General features: G+C 48.3%; 7 protein-coding genes across 7 annotated transcripts; 3 read left to right on the forward strand and 4 right to left on the reverse strand.

Moving 5' to 3' along the window:
* Positions 1-765: 765 nt before the first annotated feature.
* On the reverse strand, positions 766-4,207 carry B0J16DRAFT_95549 (OPT oligopeptide transporter protein-domain-containing protein). The gene is made up of 8 exons (XM_046134753.1): positions 3,207-4,207; positions 2,814-3,153; positions 2,540-2,758; positions 2,296-2,491; positions 2,037-2,242; positions 1,938-1,964; positions 1,652-1,866; positions 766-1,599 (listed from the first exon to the last, which is right to left on the reverse strand). The coding sequence occupies exons 1-8, from the start codon at positions 3,988-3,990 to the stop codon at positions 1,112-1,114; spliced, it is 2,475 nt and encodes an 824-aa protein (XP_045984429.1). The 5' UTR covers positions 3,991-4,207; the 3' UTR covers positions 766-1,111.
* Positions 4,208-4,600: 393 nt separating this feature from the next.
* On the forward strand, positions 4,601-6,163 carry B0J16DRAFT_284341 (thiolase-like protein). The gene is made up of 3 exons (XM_046124014.1): positions 4,601-5,127; positions 5,177-5,899; positions 5,949-6,163. Exons 1-3 carry the CDS (start codon positions 4,726-4,728, stop codon positions 6,108-6,110), a joined length of 1,287 nt encoding a protein of 428 aa, XP_045984430.1. The 5' UTR covers positions 4,601-4,725; the 3' UTR covers positions 6,111-6,163.
* Positions 6,164-6,315: 152 nt separating this feature from the next.
* On the forward strand, positions 6,316-7,541 carry B0J16DRAFT_370466 (ubiquinol-cytochrome C chaperone-domain-containing protein). Its single transcript, XM_046130363.1, has 2 exons — positions 6,316-6,790; positions 6,861-7,541. The coding sequence occupies exons 1-2, from the start codon at positions 6,436-6,438 to the stop codon at positions 7,427-7,429; spliced, it is 924 nt and encodes a 307-aa protein (XP_045984431.1). The 5' UTR covers positions 6,316-6,435; the 3' UTR covers positions 7,430-7,541.
* Position 7,542: 1 nt separating this feature from the next.
* Positions 7,543-8,626, reverse strand: B0J16DRAFT_337349 (thioredoxin-like protein). Its single transcript, XM_046127342.1, has 5 exons — positions 8,530-8,626; positions 8,400-8,478; positions 8,310-8,350; positions 7,779-8,259; positions 7,543-7,728 (listed from the first exon to the last, which is right to left on the reverse strand). Exons 1-5 carry the CDS (start codon positions 8,561-8,563, stop codon positions 7,656-7,658), a joined length of 708 nt encoding a protein of 235 aa, XP_045984432.1. The 5' UTR covers positions 8,564-8,626; the 3' UTR covers positions 7,543-7,655.
* An 80-nt stretch (positions 8,627-8,706) lies between these two features.
* B0J16DRAFT_337350 (uncharacterized protein) lies at positions 8,707-10,003 on the forward strand. The gene is made up of 4 exons (XM_046127343.1): positions 8,707-8,909; positions 8,964-9,157; positions 9,218-9,544; positions 9,598-10,003. Exons 1-4 carry the CDS (start codon positions 8,816-8,818, stop codon positions 9,913-9,915), a joined length of 933 nt encoding a protein of 310 aa, XP_045984433.1. The 5' UTR covers positions 8,707-8,815; the 3' UTR covers positions 9,916-10,003.
* On the reverse strand, positions 10,004-15,509 carry B0J16DRAFT_284346 (uncharacterized protein). Its single transcript, XM_046124015.1, has 3 exons — positions 12,203-15,509; positions 11,879-12,154; positions 10,004-11,830 (listed from the first exon to the last, which is right to left on the reverse strand). Exons 1-3 carry the CDS (start codon positions 15,071-15,073, stop codon positions 10,166-10,168), a joined length of 4,812 nt encoding a protein of 1,603 aa, XP_045984434.1. The 5' UTR covers positions 15,074-15,509; the 3' UTR covers positions 10,004-10,165.
* Positions 15,510-16,726: 1,217 nt separating this feature from the next.
* B0J16DRAFT_412974 (uncharacterized protein) lies at positions 16,727-17,784 on the reverse strand. The gene is made up of 2 exons (XM_046133354.1): positions 17,399-17,784; positions 16,727-17,325 (listed from the first exon to the last, which is right to left on the reverse strand). The coding sequence occupies exons 1-2, from the start codon at positions 17,483-17,485 to the stop codon at positions 17,116-17,118; spliced, it is 297 nt and encodes a 98-aa protein (XP_045984435.1). The 5' UTR covers positions 17,486-17,784; the 3' UTR covers positions 16,727-17,115.
* Between the last annotated feature and the right edge of the window lie 1,666 nt (positions 17,785-19,450).

Here is a 19,450-nt window from a genome sequence, read left to right on the forward strand (position 1 = left end):
ATTTCTGCCCCCCACAAGTTCGTTTACTACATAATAGGAAATGCATTTCATCTGTGGCCTGTAACAAAGACATGGAATACAAATGATTCTCGTAAACGATGCCTTTCACTGGTTTTGAGTCCGCTTTGAGCAGTACATGAGATGAATCTGATAGTGCGATAGTTGGATGTGATTAGTGCTGAGGATACTGATCAGTCTCAATTCCTACGACGTTTTTGTATGGTTACCAATACCATTGTTCATCCTTTCGACAAGCCGAAGACTCTCGCTAACTGCGATTAGAGGCAATATGAGAATGAGAGAGTACCTTTAGTATTGCCTACATACTGCATGCGAAATTCCTTCGCGATGTATCACATTCTTCAATAACCGATTTTCTACTCGGTCGCCACTATGCACCAGAAAGGTCATGCTTGCGTGGTCAGACATTCATGCATGTTTGTCCGATCTCATTCGTAAGGCTCATGCAAGCAACTCAATGCAATTTAACCAACGTACATAACAAGAGAAAATGTAAGAGCTAGCTACCTTTGGTTCCGGGTACGTGGATTCTTTCCCTTGATAAGCCACACGCTATAAAATATGCAAGATGGCGGCGGTAGTTGTCACAGCGAGCTAAACAACGCCATGAGCTACAGAATTATAGTAGTCCCCCGTCAGGGTGTCAGAAATTGGCCGCCGAGAGCATAAGAGACGAAACAATCTGATCACCTTATGCGAGTTTAGAGAATCACTTAGGCTACTTTATTGTAGCACCCTAAGCCTTAGAGGTCGTTTCTTCTGTTACCCACCTGTCTCCTAGGTTACTGGGAAACAAACCCATATGTATGTGATCTATTACTCACATATTTCGTACAAGGTCCTAGTCTAGGGCGGCCTTGAACTTGCGGGCGGCGGGCTTATTGTCCAGTTGCATGACAGGCGCCACGTCGCATCTGACTGGGTGTTTACATGTGTTCAGCTATTCAGGGGCCAAGATGTCTCTGACTCGAAACCGAAAATCATCAGCCACCAACAAACATAAACCAAATGTGCAGTGTTGTACTGTCTCTCTACATAGTCTATGATATACAATAACTCCCCCTTCATGTGCACATCGAGCACCCCATCATCACCAGCTCTTAGGCCCGAACCGCTCTCCCTCGGCGACATGGGCTTGTATCGCTGTACCCTGGACATCCATGGTCGAGGATACAATGTCGTTGCCCCACCAGCTTGGCGGATCTATACCATGCAGGGTGAATGCAAAGAAGATGAACAATGTCGCAAGGGCGAGCCCAAGGTCGAGTGCTGACGACGTCAGGAAGTTGAGTCTCGACCACCATCTGAAGTGGCGCTTCTTGACCCAAAACTGGAAGATGAAGCCGACGGCACCCCACGAAAGGTAGTTGAGTGGTGTTGCGGGAGGCATAGCCCCTGCTCCCCCAAAGATTAGAGGTGCCATAAGGAATCGCACTGGAGACTTGGGCCTGCGTTTGGCCAAGAAGTAGATGACCACGGGAGTGATGGCACCAATGATGAAGAAGACGAAAAGACCAGAGTAGACTTGGCCAGGCGAGAACATGCGGGCAGGTCCGAGGAGGCCCCAGATGATGGAGGCTGCAAAACATGCATTAGATCAGAAACATTTTAGACTCGGCATTACACTTACCAGCGAAGAAGACGCGACCACCAGGACACGTAAAGTGGTCAACCTGGTGTTGCTCACAGACATCGGGGATATTGTTCAGAGACAGATTCAGAACGATGATCTGAATAAAGCACGAGAATGTTGTGGCAACAACTTGAGACAGGAACATGGTTCGAGGAGGGATTTTCATGTAGTGTCCAAACTTTAAGTCCGAGACAAAGCGAAGAGATTGCGCCCTGTAGGGTGTGAGCGTGAGTGCTGGTCTCTGAGGTCTCGGAGAGTTGAAGGGCGGGGAATTGAGACTTACATCGTGATGTATCCGTATGTTTTAAAACTAGTTTAAGTCGGTGTAAGCTAGACGGGATCACGGACGAAACGGAGTAGAGCGAGATATGTTGACACTCACATCATTAGAGCCAGTGGCCGACCTGGTTGAAGGTATCCATAGATGAACTCTGTCAGGACGTTCAATCCAATTTGAGTGTTTGTCACAGCTTGTATAATGCCTATAGGAAGAGCAAATCCAAAAGAGATTGCAATAGCGAGTAAAAAAGCCCACCAGGAAAGATTTGTAGGATAGCCAAGGACTGTATAGAACCCGATCAAGAGCATCTGCATTTCCCATCAGCCAAGTATGCATAGAGGGATCGGGCTTAGAAACTCACAATAGCGAAAAGAGACATGTACCACCAAGTGGGCGCTTCCTTGTACTTTTTCATAAGCTTCATGTGGATATCAGGCTTCTCGCTTGTACTATTCCTCCATTGCTGCCAAATCTGCTTTCCGTTATGCAGGTAAGTATAAACGACGAGTGAGGATATAGCAGCGAAGGATAGGCCGTAAGAGATGGCAAAAGTTGTACTTGACTTGTCAGCTTCTGTCTGTGACACACTGGAGGGTTTATAATACCTGATGAATAGGGGTGAGTAGTTCTTGTACTCCTCTTCGTTCAGTGTGAAGTCTTTTGTAAGGATTCGCGTGGTATTGTAGCGAGCTCCTGTATTGTCATATGTACCCGAGTCGCTCATTGGCAAATACTCGCCGTACCACGCTCCTCCGTAGTGAAGGAAAGATGATCCTATGACAAAGAAGACCACGACACCGATAAGAGTGTTGGCGATGGCATGCCTATTCACGATCAACACAGTCCTGGCGTTAAAAGATCAATACATATTGCACATACCATGGTGGGATGAGCGGCGAGCCAACGTATCCTGCAATCTGGGTCCAGTCGAAAGTGATGGGAAGAAGAGACAACCCAGTTTGGCCTCCGAACAACTGGTTCACAACAGGATTTTGGGGAGCCATCCAAGTCGCTACAGCGAAGATACTCAGGAACTGAGCCAGAAAACCCGGGATGAAGTAGTAGAAAAAGGAACATGCTGTTACAATGACAAACCATTTGTATCTGTGCATTGTACCTCCCAGAATACTGGGATCTGGAGCATCGTTTCTCTCATACATGGCATTCATGAGAGTAACACCGGCAAGATTCTCCGGCCAAATCATAGATGCGGGGTACACTTAGACGAGACGGTGAGCAAAAGAATTGGAATCAAAGGATATTGAAACTTACCTAAGAACTTTCGAAGCATGCCTGCGATACCATAGCCTACCGATTGGGTCGATATGGTCAAGAGAAGCTGGAACACAATGCCAAAGTCCTGCTTGTAGAATACGAGTTGTGCCAGGATGATGTCGGTAGCATATGCCACGGAGAACGAGACACTTGCCATGACGACGATGATGGCATGTTCCTTTACGTTGAAGGGTCCAGGATTGAGAGTCCATGTGATGCCAAAAGTGGTAAACTCTCGTTCTGGCACAAACTTGGCCCAGCCATGACCCATCGGCCACGCTACGATTTGGGCGATGAGAGGACCAATGCTAATGGACGGTTGTCGAAGAGAGAATAGTGTGTTCATAGAAGCGCCCACGATGACAAGGAGCATCCCGATAGTCCATGCCCGTACTGTATTGCACGGAAGATCTTCATCAAAGTTGCGCACCGCAGCCCGAACTTCAGGAAAGGGCGAGTTCTCTTCTTCCTCATCCTCGTCTTCAGCATCGCCATCCTTGATCAAAGCCGCTTCATCGCTAGAATCTCCCGAGTTCTTTCTTCTCGTCTCATACTCGCGAGGGAGATTTGGATCCATGAGAAGCTCATACTCTTCGCCTTGGTCATCTTCGTCGTCATTGCGTGCTCCAGTAGCTGCCCATTCATGAAGACGATGTTTGAGATTCTCCGATGATGAGTCTTCAACTTCTAATGATGTTGAAAGTCGCCCACTGGGACCTGCTATGCTTTGGCCGACGGGTTCAGTTGGTCGTGCCGACCCTGGCTTCTGTTTTTCAGGCATTCGAAGCTTGGCTTGCCCTTTTTGGATGTTGTTGGTTGCAGTGCAGATCGAGTAGATCTGAAAATCGCCCTGTCACAATCTGGTCTTTTCCCTCGATCTCAATTCACAAATCTCCTGTATTCAAGGATGCCACTTGGCTAAGAGGGTGATATCTCGTCTGAGGTGAGCACAGCTTCACCTTGAAGGAATGACTACTGGCTTCGAAATCGATGCAACAGTCGGAGCGAACAATGAATGGCTGGTGACACGAGAGAGATTTATATGCAAAAGAAGAGGTTCGCAGGACAGTGGCTATGATAAGAGGAGATATAAAATGGATGCTGTTGTATGAGATTCGTTTCGTGTCCTTTGTTGTTTTGTGGCGTCTATTCAAGCCTGGAGTCGATCACATCCCTGTAAACGAATGACGGATAATATATTTATATGTTGTTGGCTCAATCCATAAAATCGAGTATGCAAATTGTTTGTATGAAGAGAAAAGGATGGGAGATTACTTGGAATGTTGTTGGAGGCTTATCGTGAGAATATATCAAGGGAGGTACCCTTGGTACCGTACCTGCCTCCTGTACCTCTGTGTATGCGTCTCAAGATCTAGCGCTAAACCAGAAGTGGAGATTCTTGAACCAGGCATATTCGACATGACTTTTACAACCATCTTCTACCATATTCAACAACATCTTATACTTATGACAACCGAATAAATCCACTCTTCTTTCTTTTCGGCATGGTATTATAATGCGCCGGGTAGTAGTGACGGGCCTCGGAGCCATTACGCCCTTGGGAGTAGGCGTAAAACGAACCTGGTCCCGTCTTCTCAATGGCGAATGCGGAATCGTCAGTGTCGCAGACCTCGAACCTCAGGCGCGATGGAAAGAGTTGACGAGTACAGTCTCTGGGTTAGTGCCCAGTGGCGAGGGAGAAGGGCGATGGAGAGCGTCAGATTGGCTCAGTCCAAATGAGCAAAGAAGGATGTCAAAATTTACACAATATGCTATCGCTGCTAGCGACATGGCTCTCAAAGATGCGGGATGGGAACCGAAGAGCGAATACGAACAGGAGGCCACTGGCGTTTGTCTGGGGAGTGGTATTGGAAATCTGGATGAGATTTATGACACCAGTTTAGTGCATCATAAAGATGTAAGATTTTACTCCAACCAGGTCTGAGCCGGTGCTAAATATGTGACAGGGCTATAAGAAGGTATCACCGCTATTTGTACCCAAGATCTTAATCAACATGGCTGCTGGCCACATAGCCATGAAATACGGCTTTCACGGACCTAATCATGCAGCGACGACGGCTTGCACGACTGGCGCACACTCAATCGGAGATGCATCACGCTTCATCACTATGGGAGACGCCGACGTCATGATCGCAGGAGGCTCAGAATCGTGCATTCATCCCCTGACCTTCGCAGGTTTTGGTAGGGCGAGATCCCTATCAACGGCATACAACAACAGCCCTACAGCAAGCTGCCGTCCATTTGACGCCGACCGTAACGGATTTGTTGTCTCTGAGGGTGCCGCAGTGCTGATTCTCGAAGAGTTGGAGCACGCCAAAGCGCGAGGAGCTCGCATCTATGCTGAGATCAAAGGTTATGGTTGTAGTGGTGACGCTCATCATATGACAGCGCCGCGAGAAGATGGCCATGGCGCGTTTCTTGCAATGAAGAAGGCTTTGAAGAATGCTGGAATTAAGCCCTCACAGGTTGACTATATCAACGCGCACGCGACAGCGACCAGTGTTGGAGATGTTGCAGAGACGTCAGCTATTAGAAGGCTCATGCTGGGTGAAGACGGACATCAAAAAGAGTCGGATATCACAGTCAGCAGCACAAAAGGTGCAGTTGGACATTTGCTAGGTGCTGCCGGAGCCATTGAAGCCATGTTCTCCGTCCTCTCCATTCACCAGGTATGTGGTTCCCTATAAAATAGCGCCTATAATTACTGACAATTCATAGGGAGTTGTGCCTGCGACGTTGAATCTACAGAAGCCAGACGTTGGTGCTGCATTTAACTTTGTACCGAATGAGGCACAGGAAAAAGAAGTTGGTGTAGCTGTATCCAACAGTTTTGGTTTCGGTGGCACGAATAGTTCATTAGTATTTTCCAAACACTTATGAATTAGAAGAATACCCAAAAATAATAACTGTACTCTCACAAAACTTCAATGCTCATGTGAAGCCTCAGTGAAGGTATCGTATAGTAGATACCTACCTATAATATAGTGCACAGTGCCCCTCGCACCAAGGGTCCCCCCACTGCCGATATATACCCGCCAGCCTATCACAAGCCAAACAATTTCGATACTATCAAAAAGATCAGTTCGTCATGACCTGGTGCATGACGTGAAGACTTCCAAAAGCTTCCCTTTGTACTGTCTTCCAGGCTTCCTCAAGCCAATTTTTCTCTCCAAAATAAACCCTCAAACAAACCCGAACCCAAATAATGGCCTGCGAATCTTGTAGAACCCAGGCCCGCTCCGTCCTCCGGGCCGCAATGCGAGCCGGCGCATCACGAGCCGCTGTGCCCACGACAAGAAACTTTTTACCGCCCGCTGCAGCTACTCTTTCTCGACGAAATTTCAGCAATTCGAGCTCGAGGAGCCTTCTTCAGGGTATTGGAAAGTCTATGGCTGAGCCCTATCGTGTGTTGGGCGCCACGGAGCAGTTGTTCAAGGCTTCGTCCAAGGCGGCTGATTACCATATTACTGAGAAGGAGCGCAAGGAGGATAAAGTGACGCTTGCCGAGGACGGAGAAGAGATTGGACATTCCCTAAACCCTGAGAGTCCGTGGCATCATGGTATGTTTTGATTCAGTAATTTCTAACTAAGAATATTGTCAAAAAGTGCTAACTGTGTAACTTGCAACAGTCTTCAAGCTTCCTCCCACCTTCAGCACCTGGTCCCACGTTACTATGCTTCACCTCTACCTAATCAACACCCGAATACGCTGCTTCGACCGCGAGGGCTTCCACAACTGGCAGCACCAGCTCACAGACCACTTTTTCTTCGAGTGCGAGAAGAAGATGCACATCGACCATCACATCACATCGAGCGCCCTGCGACAGCGATACCTCAAGGACATCTTTGTCCAGTGGCGTGGTCTTCTCCTGGCTTATGACGAGGGTCTTATCAAGGGCGATGCGATGCTGGCCAGCGCCATCTGGCGAAACTTGTTCAAGGGTTCACCTGATGCGGACCCCAGAGCTCTGCTTGCCATTGTGGGATGGATGCGATCGACACTGCTCCAGTTTGAGGCTGTCTCAGATAACAACCTTCCTGCGCAATTACCAGTGATTATGGCGAAGCCGGTTGATGTCTTCTGGACAAGGTTGGAGCAACAGCTTGGTGGGCAGCAGGAGGATGGTGTTCCTGCGGCAGAGCCTGTAAAGGATGCAGAGGCTCTGCCAACAGAGGCGGCCAAGGTGTCAACGAACTAAATCATGAGCGGGATGATGTGTATGTATTATTGTACGATGTGTATTATTAGGACGGTTTGGTTGAGCTACTAAAAACACATGAGACACAACAATGACAAAAGCATTTATGAGTATATAATACATGCATGAGTACTGTCTAGCAGCAGAGGGATTTCCTATCATCCTGATCACAATACCTGAAGTTCCTCCAAGAATCTGCCGATCATATTGACTTAGATACCCTCGATTACAACTTTGACGGTGGCAAAATCTGAACATCTTGGAAGGGAACTCCCAAGAACTTATAAATATGGTTGAATCTGCGTAACCAGTCAATAAAGCCCTTGCACAATGAAAAGAGTTATCTTACCTGTCACTTCCAAAGAACGCATCCGACTTGCCCTCTCCATTCGTCACCACCAGCCACGGCGCTCCAAAGGCACCTTTTTTCAGCGCTTCACCGGTCACCTCCTTAACTCTCTCTTTCATACTCTCTCTTCCCTTCATGATCTTCTCAACATCTTCATTGGAGAATAATTTCTTGCTGCTACCTCCGTCGAGTTCATCGGTCGCTTCCTTAAGCGCTGCGATAAGATTCGCGTCCTCGGCAAGGTTGACATGAGGAGGCATCCAGATCTTATGAAACAGAAATCGAATAGCAGCTAGGAATGTTTCCTCTGTGTAATTTTCCTTGATGAAGTGCAGAGCGCGGAGAGGCGAGATGGTCTTTGCAACGGCGAGAAGGTCAGGTGGTGAGCCTTTGTAAGGAGCCGAGAGTCTTTCAGCGGAGCGACGGCTGTCTATGGCGAGATACTTGGACTTTGCAGGGAGCATCCAAGGAGGTTTGTTTCCTGGTATATGGTGAGATGAGTGTCTTGTTTGGTGGCTGGATGAAGTATACCTGATTCGTTCATGATGCCGCCTATGAAGACGGGGATGAAACTGGACAAAGATCAGTATTGAATAGTTTATTGAGTAGCTCTTGACATACTTTACTTGAACGCCATGAGCAGCCAACTTGCCCATGTTCCGTCGCAGTTCTATGAAGCCGACATAGCTGTAGAAAGACACTTGTATTTGTCAGTTTGATCTGAGAAAAGGAAGGATAATTGTTGACACACCAATGTCCACATAGCAATCAATACGTCCACCCATATTGAGAACTTTTGTTTAGATTCTGAGATTGGATTGAGGAAAGGATATTGATAGTAGATACTTGTATGTATAAGTTCAAGAGGGAGTGGCCTAGGCTTCGGTCCCCCGTGTTATTGCAGTGTGGGGTTGCCGAGGCTAATCTGATCCACCCCCGGATCCTCCGACTTAGACCCTTGAAGTTGGATATATAATCAATCATCTACCATGAATCCCTACCAAGTAAACAAATTCATAGAATAATCAGTCACGATCATGGTTTCAAATAAGCCTGTCGCTCTAATTGTTGGCGCATCCCGAGGTATCGGTCGCCAAGTCGCCATCGACATCGCATCTAATGGCTACGCCGGTTCGTTCAACATCCTCCAATACCTTACACATTCATACTAACATGAGATTCAAGTCGTTGTCGCGGCAAAAACTGCCAGTGACCCTTCAAACCTGCCATCGCCTTTTCCACCAAATCCAAATTCATCTGCCTCGACAATCACAACCGTCGCTCATGAAATCACTTTAGCAGGAGGTGATGCTACAGCTATTCAAGTAGATGTTCGCTATCCCGAGAGTATAGACTCGTTGATTTCCCAAACCATTTCTGTAAGTCTACTCTCACGCATAACTCCCTTGCTCCAGTTCATCACTGATACATACTATCAGACCTACGGCCGTCTCGATGTCCTCGTCTACAACTCAGGTGCTATATTCTGGGCTCCAGTCTCATCAACACCCCTCAAACGCTTCCAGCTCATGCAGCGTGTTAACCCAGAAGGACTATATGCAACCGTTCAAGCTTCTCTCCCCCATCTTTCCTCTGCAGGCCGTATCGTGGTTGTCAGTCCGCCTATCTACAGCCGTTTCTTCCGTGGTAAAACAGCTTATGCCATGGGCAAAGTTGCTATGAGTGTCCTTACGAAAGGTCTTGCGATAGACTTTGAGCGTGAAGGGAAGAACAATATGGCTATTACTTCTATATGGCCGGCTGTGGTACGTTGAACAATACATGATGAGTGTCAGGGAGCATACTGACATTAATCCAGGCTATTGAGTCTGCTGCTACAGATCAGTTCACTCGCAAGAACCCAGAAGAAGCCAACGACCTACGAAAAGCAACAATCTTCTCTGACGCCGTCCTCGCCATCCTCAAAGCCTCTCCTTCCGTGGTCAACGGCGAATTGCTACTGGATGAAGATTTCCTACGTGAACATGCAGGCGTGACAGACTTTTCCAGATACAACGTTGTCCCAGGCACTAGACCACGCAGAATCATGCCCAAATCTCTTCCAGACTTGACAGTAGCAGAGCAGGCAGACGAGGGCAAAAAGTACGACAGCACAAAGGATAGAGCCAAACTGTAGGATTATTCACAATCGCTATGTTTTTAGTATTTGTAGGCAAAGGAGACCGTTGCAGGTAGCTACATGAATGATATCTTCTATAAAAACAAACACGTCTAATACTGCCTTGGCAGAGCCGCGTTCCCAAAACTCCTAGACATGATTACAAAAGTACACCCAACTCTTTGAAGCCTCCTTTCCATTCCATTCCGTCCCTCGACATGTACAAAGAAAAACAGTTCTAACTTAGGAATTCATTCGGCTTCCACGACTAATAATCGGGGGCCTGGCTGGCTGGTGCGACCCCTTGCATCAGCTCAATATCGTCCATTGACCTATTGAACGCAGCCATGACCTGGTCTATAGCGTTACTGCGGTTCCACTCATTTCTCGTGCGCCAAATCTCATCCATGAGATCACGGTTGATCTGTTCGAGCTGCTCAATAGTACAACCACTAGTTGCATCTGTCACCCTATTCAAGATTCCTTCCACTTCGCCCATTGTCAGTGGCTGAGAAGCCGAAGTCGATGAGCCCGATTGGCGTGCAGATTGCTCATCGGAAAGATGGTCGTTCAGTATACTCGCCATGCCACCCATGCTCTGAGCCTTGAAACCCAATGATGTTCTGGCCGAGGAGGGACTGTCAGAAATATTGGAGATTTGCATGTGACCGCCACCTGCGGCTCCTGCTGGCGGCTGTGAGTGCAACCAGGAGTCGTCTTCCGAAATGTTGTGCCCAGCTTCAATCAGTGTGTCGGGAATATCAGCCTGACTGTCATCCTCAACGCCTCGGCTCTCAGCGTGAGCCCCGTTCGTCATCTGACTAAAGTCTGATGAGCGATGTGTCGAAGGATCCGATGTCTTAGTTGTGGATGCCTCGTTAATGACAGCTGAAGGCGAAACCCCTGGTGGCAATGTTGTCACCACGGACTTTTGCGATATTTGTGTCTGGGCTGCACTGAGTTGGTCGTGAGATTTTGGTGGAGGTCCCATTTCCGGAATCGCTTGTGTATCATTGTCGAGGCCGCTCATTTGAGTGTCCTCTCCAATCGTGTTGATAATTCCATTGCTATGAAGCTGTGGATCCTGGCCTGAGGTGCCATGACCGTTCGAGAGCGGGCTTCTAACTTGGAACCTTGCAGTTGTTCTTGATCCTGGAACCACTACTCCGAGGGTAACAGGTCCCTGAGAATCGCTATCGTTGCCGCCAAGATCGGACTGAACACGGTCCACGAGTGATTGCATGGCTTTTCGTTTTCGCTCCTTCTCGGTAGCATCCTTGGCCCGTTGGATTTGACGTCGGTATAGTCCTTCCCAGTCAACTTGAGATGTTGTGTTTTCGATACTAGCGACATCAACTTCAACGTTGCTGAGAAGCTCATTGGCCTTGAGAGTTCGTTCCTTATCCCCAATGTTCTTCGCATCCTTTGCAAGAGCCTTAATATCGAAAAGGAAATCTTTGGGTCGGGCGTAGAAACCGTTCGACAAGCGCTCCTCGATAGTAGTAGTCTCGAGGTTATAATAACACTTGCCAGTCGCGGTGTCTCGAAGGACATCATTATCGTACTTGTCCTTAACGATCTCATATGGTCGGAGTTGGCCGGCTTCAATATCTGGTCGTACGAAGTTGGGCTCCGACTCGGCGAAGAGGTATTCGATCTGAGCAGGAGGAATGACAGGCTGCCTGAATTTCTTGTACTTTCTATTGATCTGATCCATAATTGGTTGGAGCTGGATCTTGAGGGCGTTGAGCAGCTGATGGTCCCTCTTCTGCGCCGCCTTCATATCCGCCTTGGTGGGAGGAGGGGGCTCGATGGGAGGGGCAACAGGAAGCTCTTCAAGAACTCTCTTTTTGCGGTTCTCGGGGTCAGGGAACTCGCGCGGCTTCTTCTTAGCATACTGCAGCGTGGTGCTGAAATATTCCATGCGGCATTCCTACGTGAGTTAGCACATAGCATGACTAGTCAAGCAAGCATGACTTACCTTGCTGGGGCTGCTGATCCTCATTTGGTTTTTGGCTGAGAATCCAAACAAGTCGCGAAGAAGCTCGCCAGGAAGATCATCCTTTTCGCCCTCTGCAGTAGCCAAAACAAGCACTGGGTCGGTAGGTGCAATGGATCGTAGCATAGTCTTGAAAGTGGTGAGAGCAAGGGTGTTGTGAAGCGCTGCATACCAGGCTTCAATATTGGGAATGTAGATAACGCTGGGCTTGTGCCTTCTGACTTCTGTAAAAAGACCAACAATAACCTGTTCCATAGCCTAATATATGTAAGTATGTGATAGCTTTTGAGGAAGAACTAAACTTACCCTTCCGTCGGTCAAGATGCTGGGCAGATCAAAGTTCTGGACATGAACACCCTCAAAATAGTGAAGAATAGCAGACGAGAGGTAATTGTGTCCCATGCCACTCTGGCCATAGATGAGGAATCTAGGGCGGAACACTCTTGATCGCTCAAATTCTTGATGCATAGCTTCTCTGCCAAAACCATGATCATCGTCATCAAACTGCTCATACATAGCTTCTTGAAGGGCTGTCAACTTCTTCTTGCGGGGCAGGAGACCATCGAGAGCCGACTTGGCAATTGTCAGTTGATCCCGGAGTAGAGGTTCTATCGACTTGGGCAGAGGCTTGGCGCCCGATGTTGCTGATCGCTCGGACGAAGGAATGAGCTTCTTGATAGACAACATGAAGTCGGTTGCATGGACAGCAATCTTTGAGGGATCAACGACCAGCTTCTCTTTGGAAGCGTAGATCTGGGGGTACGTTCGTTGAATGGCGTTGAGAGCGGCTTCTGTGCAAAGAGCTCGAAGATCAGCACCACCATAACCCTTCGTGTTCTCGGCCAAGGAGTCCTTGAATTGGTCTGAAAGTCCCCAATCTGTAGTGTGAATGTCGAGGATTGATTTTCGTCCCTCAATGTCAGGCAGAGGGAAGTAGAACTCGCGGTCAAATCGACCAGGTCGACGAAGCGCAGGGTCAATATTGTCCGGGCGATTGGTGGCACCAATAACAATTACCTGGCCACGACCATCCATACCATCCATCAAAGCCAAGAGTGTCGAGACAATGGAGGCGTGAATCTGTTCCTGCTTGCTGGATCGAACGGGGGCGAGACCATCAATCTCATCGAAGAAGATAATACTTGGCTGAGTTCTCCGCGCCTCTTCAAACAGCAAACGAAGCTGCTTCTCGGCTTCACCTACCCATTTACTCAGGGCATCGGCACCTTTTCGCATATAGAACGAAATCTTTCGGCCACCAGAGCCAACCGAATTGGCCAAAGCTCGAGCAAGCAATGTTTTACCTGTTCCGGGAGGACCATGGAACAGGACACCGCGTGGAGGAGTGACGTGGAATCGGGTGAAGAGCTCAGGGTACAGCAAAGGCAGCTGCACCATTTCCTTTAGCTGATCGATATGTCCTTGAAGACCGCCAACCTTGCTGAAGTCGACATTCAAGTCAACGCCCAAAGGATCAGCATCTGCAAGAGCCTTGCGATCCTTAATCTTGCCGACGTTGGGTGCTGCACCAGCGCCCTCCAAGTTCATACCAGGTGCGCCAGGAAGCAAACCACCAGGAGCAGCTGCAGACGTCGGGGTCATGCCAATATTACCGGCTACACTAGAGCGATGGACCATCTCGTCGTCACTGCTGTCTGAATCAACTCCGCCAGCTGCACCAGTGCCCCAAGGCCCGTTGAGAAGGGCACCACCACCGCCGCCTCCTCCGAAGGGTCCAAATGTGGTGTTAAGGCTGCGCTCCCAACCTTGGGTAGCACCTCCTCGTCCCCTTCGCGCACGCGGTTGCGCTGTGGGCGCCTCCGCTTCTTCTTCCTCAATGTTAGCTGAGGTGAGAGGCGGCATATAATAGTTGACGCGTGTTCTTGCTCGTCGAGTGTTTTCTTGGTAGACGATAGGTGACTCCTTCCTGGGACGACGACGACGAGAACGCGAGTCCTGCCTAAGTTCTCGAGCCTCTTCATTCAATTCATCCAAGTCAAAGTCAGGTTCTTCGTCTCCAGAATCTCCACCGCGGCGTGATCTGGCAGGTCGAGAGCGTCGGCCTCGAGGAACAGGGCTATCAACATCATCGACATCTTGAGGGCGGGGTTTCTCTGCACCAGAAGCCTCGGCGTCGTCGGATTCGTCGCCAGGCTCAAAGTCGCTGCTAACCTCTTGAGACTTCTTGCTAGACTTGCGGGTCAAGCGACGGGATTTCCTAGGAGCAGCATCGGAGTCGGCTTCTTCTGGTTGGGCGGAGGCATTGGCGCGGGACCCACGAGTCCTACGCGTAATAGGCACATCGTCCTCGTCGTCATCCTCTTCTACCGTCTGCACGGGAGCGTCTTCACCGGGTGCATCTTGATCGACAGCGTCTTGCATCTCTTGATCAACGACCTCTTCCTTTGGAATCTCTGGAGGGTCATTAGCCAGTTCATCTGGCTCATCAGCTTCTCGAACTTCTTTGAAGCTGCTCTCCTGGGTAGCCTCCTGAATCGTTTCGGGGGCCTTGTTTAGGCCCTTGAAACCTCGCGTGGCTCTCGTGCTCCGTGCGAATGTCTCAGGACTTCTACTCCGTGAGTCTCGTGACGGGACAGCGTGTTTCCCAGAGTTAGAAAGTTCCAAGAATTCTTCGACCTCTTCTGTATGAGCCCGGGTCGTCCTACGAGGCGCGGGCAATTTGTTGTTGCTGAGTTTCAGCTTGACAACTCTGGATCTGGTTGACCTGACGGGCTCTTCGACAGGCTCTCCCTCAGCGTCATCCTCTTTGACGTCAGCGTTTTCTTCGGGCTTGACATCGTCGTTGACAGCATTGTCAGAGTCCTCGCCACTAGCTGATTCGGGACTGCTTTCGTAGTAGGTGTTGTGCTGGGTGGCAGCTTTCCTGGCACGACGACCAGCTGCGTTCATGGTCGCTTCCTCGTCGTCCTCTTCTTCATCGTCGTCTTCGAAGAAGTCTTCCTCGTTGCTATCGGAGACTTCATCCTCGTCGTCGTCAATGTCCGAGCCACCGTATCCATTTTTGCGTCGGCGACCTGGTCTTCCACTTCGGGAACGACCGCTCTTCTTGTTGGTCTTTCGAGGCGGTCCAGCTTCCGTAGGGTCAAAGTTTTCATCTTCGGGGTCTGATTTGTTGGGGTCAAAGTCCTCGAGGACTCTCTTCCGCTTGCTAACCATGGTTGTCGGGTCGGTATCTCGCGGATTGTCGTGGTTGAGATGGGCGGCGGAAGTAATCGAGCTTTGCGATCCTGTGAACAAAAAAGGGATGTCAGTAAGGGATACTTGGCGCGATCAGGAACCGGAGCCATGGGCGCAAGGGTTGCAATGGATTAAACTGAAGAACATTGCTTTGATCGATTGTTTTTGGTGTAAACTTACCTTTTACATGCGTCTTGTGCACGATATCACGTTGAGTCGTGCATGGGCGGCGTGAAGGCACTCAAAGCTGTGGCTTACAGCGCGCTCAGGATCGGCGCAAAAGCGTCGGGGGAAGTATCAACCCAAACAACCAAACAGTGCACTGTTGATAAGTGCGTCTGGCTATTATTGGCGATGAAAATGATACAGACGCGGTCAAAAAAGGAGAAGGATGTTTGATGAAGTAGTTTCGCGTTCGTTCATTGTTGGAAGTTGAGGTCGCGCCAAACCCAACCCGCAGTGAAAACAACTGTGGGTCGGGTGCCCTGAGCTGTGATTGGTTGACTTCCGCAAAACACCATGAGATTAATCGAGATGCAAAGCCGTTTCAGTTTGGCAATGAATTACAAGAAAAACGATGAATACTTGACATGACTTGCGATATGTCTTTGTGAGTTTTTTTTACATCGATTAGATCGACTTTTGTCTCCAGATTCGTTTTTTCCAGGTCTCAACGCGTCTCGACCGATTTTGCACATTCAATTCCTAATCTCATTTTCAAGAATTCCATTAACGAAATCTTGACTTACACGAGCTCAGTCCAGGGGTTCTCATCGGAGCCAAAGCTCGAGGTCAACATTCAAGCTCCATAGGGCTGATGGTTGACAACCGGCAGCATGCAGCAGCTCCACAGACGGCTAATCTTCGGAGTATTGAGACTACTTGGTTTGTCGTCTTGTGATTCAGGCAGAAGTTTCCAAGATTAGATCTGTGCAGATAAACTTTATTTTACGAACGAGACGTTAAGTACCTATGGAGATACTAGGAGACTATTCCTATTATGATCCTGCATAGGTACCTAGGTAGGTATTCTCGTATTATTAGGCCACCTATACACAAACTCACCTGTCTATGGACACGAATAACAGTGAGCATCTTGTTACCCAGGTGAGTACATGAAATGTCATGGCCGTTTAACCACGTCAGCAAGTCATTATACTATGAATAGACTGAAGATCACGCATAATATCTGCAGATCCAGAAAGAAGCATGATTCGTTTCCACGTAAAAAATAAAAACTCTTATTCAGGGGTGTCAGCTGTTGCCCACGTAACTTACCCTATGCTTCCAACCTACCAAGAAAAGTCTGAATGATGGATCAACATGCCTCTATTCCCGGACCCTATTTTAAACATTTCGTCCCTCGTCGTACAGTACAGTACAGTCCAAACGGATGACTCGGCAAACCCACTTTTGCCCCAAGTCAAGGACAAGCAAGACCCAAGCATTGGCATGATTATCTTCAAGCCTTGGCACCTGTGGCCTCGCCAAGACAGACGCGTAATGCGAGCGAGCGTCGTCTCGAAACCGAGCATCGATCATCTCATCTAGGATCAGTACCGAGGATCAAGCAATTTTTTTTTTAATCTGTCGTACAATCAGGTAGACTAGTCACTGACTTAAACCAAATATAGAAGTAATAGTAGTGTATGTATGTATCGGATTCATGGACTCGTTACGGATATTGCTACACAGAGTGTAATCATACAAAAAAAGTCGTCTCTCGTGGTACAGTCTTCCCACTGATCATCCTCATCCTCGTCTCTCCCCCCCTCCCCAAATGGGTATCTATTGCGTCTGGTTGGTCTCTTCCGAATGGATGGTTGTGAATGTCTCTTCTGTTTTTACCACACAAAAGACGCCACGCTTGCCAATGAGAGTGTCCGTCCCGTACCAGCCAGCGACGTTGATTGAGTGAATGAATAAATGTGATACAGAGTAATAAAAAAAAGGGTCGTTTGATGGTGTGATTAAGCGGTCATGCTGATGTTTGGTGTTTATCGTTTATGCTCGGTCATGCTTCAATCCTTGCCAAACATGGCTCGAGCAAGATCAGCCAGGGATGGACCACCAAAGAGGAACTGGCTCGAGTGTCTACCACAGTAGGTGTGGACGTTGACCTGGGCTGGTTGCGGTGCAGGCTTGAACCAAGAGCGAGATGCTTTGGTTCTGGAAGAAGCCGTAGACTTGGTCGAGGTAGAGAATTCGCTTGCGTACGAGTTGGTACGTTGCTAAAGATGGTTTGTTAGTATAATGGTCCAGACCAGGGTTTAAAGTTCTGGGAGCATAGCTGATAAAACTCACCTTGCTTTCCATAAGCGGGACAGGCTCGCGGCTGCGACCACGGAGCTCCTCCTCAGAGGTTCTGTTGTTGCGAGATCCGAAAACCATGTTGAATATTGTAAAGTTGAAGTTGAAGTTGAAGTTTGAGTGATTGTGTTGAAGTTATCGTCTAATAAAGCCTCGAGGTTGTTCGTCAAGTAAAGTCAAGGCACTCCTGGTGCAATCTAATAGATATCAAGGAATGTCTGTTTGTTTGTTTCTGATGTGAAGACTGAAGATGATGATGAAGAACAAGACTGATGATCAAGGGGGGAAAGAGCTCCCTTAAATAAACAGTTCCAGTTCCTTTGTGACCTGAGCTGAAGGAAAGGGACACTCTAGAGACCCATTCACATTCCCAATTCCCCGCTACTTTTGAGTACCCCAAGCCCCCCAAGCCCACGCCAAGCCTAGACCCCCGAAGAAACACCCTTGTTGCTACGTAGCAGAGCCCTATGAAAGGACGCTAAACCATGCGCATTGTCAGCCGGCAGTCTTGGCCCGCTCTTGGTATGACGAATTGCAGATCTGACCAACTTACGCGGGACCCAATCAAGGTTGCGATGCGATGGCAACTTTGTGGCTCACCCATTTCGAGTATGGAAGATATCTAGAAGCTATTTTGTGTGCTGGCCATTCATACCTTGACAGAAAGTCAGTGATCATGTCAGCGATATTCAGTCTAAATATCTATCAACAAGTTAGACATTACTACAATGTCCAGGCATGGCCATACTAGAAATATCAAGCATCAAATCTTCACAAGTCTATCACTCCCCACTTAATTAAGATACCCTTCCATCTCCCTGTCCGTAAACCGAATTCCAGTGACGAAAACGGTACGGACCACGGCACAGTCGGATCCGAAAAGCTGACATAGCGGGCCCCGGTTGGGCCCACATATGCCGGAACCTCCGAAGAGCCATCCGTGACTGTCATCGCCAAGCAAGAAAACTGAGGTCACGAGGAACCTCACTTCTCCACTACGACCCCATTTCTAGAAGGTCGCTAGAAGCAGACCCTTGCATAAGATTGTCTATCTCCGATTGATTCGTTGATGCGCAACTCTGCAGATGAGATAAGATCAACAGCAAGGGGGGAGTCACACTCAAACTGGGCGTTTGTTTGTTTGTTCTCTCAGCCTTGCTCCCAATGCAACCTCAATTTGGCTTGGTCATGTCATGGGAAGATATCATGAGACACGCACAACCAACGATTGTTGGTCAATCGGAGTTTGGGACATCTAGCCTCATGCAAGTATTCTCGTTGCCTGGCGATAGTTGCGACAATGAGCGACGGATCTGCATGCGTCAGATGCTTAATGTCGACTTGAATTCAGTTTAGATCTACATTGGGCACATTCAGCCCAAGCCTCATGTCAATACATTGTAGCCTCAAATGTCATCAAAGATGGCTTACGTCTAACCTCAAGTCTAACAAAAGAACTCACATTTTGTTCTACTCTACCAAAACATTCACCTATCACACATAATCTTTCTCAGAATAGCTATGCGAGATCTGTCTCTTCTAACCGAAAAATAGCGTTGAGAAACGTTGCATCGGCTTTTTCCATTACGCTGAGGGGACAGAACCTTAAATCAAAGGACCGAGTTTATTAACAGTAGCTAACCCTAAGGTAAGGCGGTCTTTCACCAGCTGTAACTGCTAATGCAGCCACAACAGCCCAAATCCTTTATTTTTAGTGAGTAGTGAGTGATACTGTCATCGGGATGACGCTGTGGCCTTGAGCTGAAAGCCACTGTAGCATGTTTGCACCGGCACGTCCCAGAGAGGAGGTTACCTTTCTGACTGACCTTGCTTCATTTGGTTGGTATCGACTTGTTTGATGTGTTCTGGACCATCTGATGACTCTTCTCCGGGATGCAGACCGTTGAAGTTTTTGACCCAACGGCCAAGCCACTCATTAAAGTTAGATATCCTAGTGATGATGATGATGCAGTATCTTGGAGTTGTCGCATTCGTTTTGTAACTCGTAATTCGTAAACACAAACACTAACAATTGCCAAGCTTAAC

This window comes from Fusarium flagelliforme (assembly GCF_020744385.1).
Source record: "Fusarium flagelliforme strain FIESC 12 MPI-CAGE-AA-0113 chromosome Unknown B0J16scaffold_3, whole genome shotgun sequence".
NCBI classification, from domain to species: Eukaryota; Fungi; Ascomycota; class Sordariomycetes; order Hypocreales; family Nectriaceae; genus Fusarium; species Fusarium flagelliforme.

Bases quoted from the DNA above. Each gene is read 5' to 3' on its own strand.
- B0J16DRAFT_95549 (XM_046134753.1), bottom strand. From the start codon at position 3,990: ATGCCTGAAAAACAGAAGCCAGGGTCGGCACGACCAACTGAACCCGTC. The intron at 2,492-2,539 runs GTATTATAAACC...TGACAAGTCAAG, and splicing joins TACTCACCCCTATTCATCAG to TACAACTTTTGCCATCTCTT. The intron at 1,867-1,937 runs GTAAGTCTCAAT...CACACCCTACAG, and splicing joins ACATACGGATACATCACGAT to GGCGCAATCTCTTCGCTTTG.
- B0J16DRAFT_284341 (XM_046124014.1), top strand. From the start codon at position 4,726: ATGCGCCGGGTAGTAGTGACGGGCCTCGGAGCCATTACGCCCTTGGGA. The intron at 5,128-5,176 runs GTAAGATTTTAC...AATATGTGACAG, and splicing joins GTTTAGTGCATCATAAAGAT to GGCTATAAGAAGGTATCACC. The intron at 5,900-5,948 runs GTATGTGGTTCC...GACAATTCATAG, and splicing joins CCGTCCTCTCCATTCACCAG to GGAGTTGTGCCTGCGACGTT.
- B0J16DRAFT_370466 (XM_046130363.1), top strand. From the start codon at position 6,436: ATGGCCTGCGAATCTTGTAGAACCCAGGCCCGCTCCGTCCTCCGGGCC. The intron at 6,791-6,860 runs GTATGTTTTGAT...AACTTGCAACAG, and splicing joins TGAGAGTCCGTGGCATCATG to TCTTCAAGCTTCCTCCCACC.
- B0J16DRAFT_337349 (XM_046127342.1), bottom strand. From the start codon at position 8,563: ATGGGTGGACGTATTGATTGCTATGTGGACATTG. The intron at 8,479-8,529 runs GTGTGTCAACAA...GACAAATACAAG, and splicing joins TGATTGCTATGTGGACATTG to TGTCTTTCTACAGCTATGTC. The intron at 8,351-8,399 runs GTATGTCAAGAG...ATCTTTGTCCAG, and splicing joins GCTCATGGCGTTCAAGTAAA to TTTCATCCCCGTCTTCATAG.
- B0J16DRAFT_337350 (XM_046127343.1), top strand. From the start codon at position 8,816: ATGGTTTCAAATAAGCCTGTCGCTCTAATTGTTGGCGCATCCCGAGGT. The intron at 8,910-8,963 runs GTTCGTTCAACA...ATGAGATTCAAG, and splicing joins CGCATCTAATGGCTACGCCG to TCGTTGTCGCGGCAAAAACT. The intron at 9,545-9,597 runs GTACGTTGAACA...ACATTAATCCAG, and splicing joins CTTCTATATGGCCGGCTGTG to GCTATTGAGTCTGCTGCTAC.
- B0J16DRAFT_284346 (XM_046124015.1), bottom strand. From the start codon at position 15,073: ATGGTTAGCAAGCGGAAGAGAGTCCTCGAGGACTTTGACCCCAACAAA. The intron at 12,155-12,202 runs GTAAGTTTAGTT...TACATATATTAG, and splicing joins GCATCTTGACCGACGGAAGG to GCTATGGAACAGGTTATTGT. The intron at 11,831-11,878 runs GTAAGTCATGCT...TAACTCACGTAG, and splicing joins GGATCAGCAGCCCCAGCAAG to GAATGCCGCATGGAATATTT.
- B0J16DRAFT_412974 (XM_046133354.1), bottom strand. From the start codon at position 17,485: ATGGTTTTCGGATCTCGCAACAACAGAACCTCTGAGGAGGAGCTCCGT. The intron at 17,326-17,398 runs GTGAGTTTTATC...AACCATCTTTAG, and splicing joins TCCCGCTTATGGAAAGCAAG to CAACGTACCAACTCGTACGC.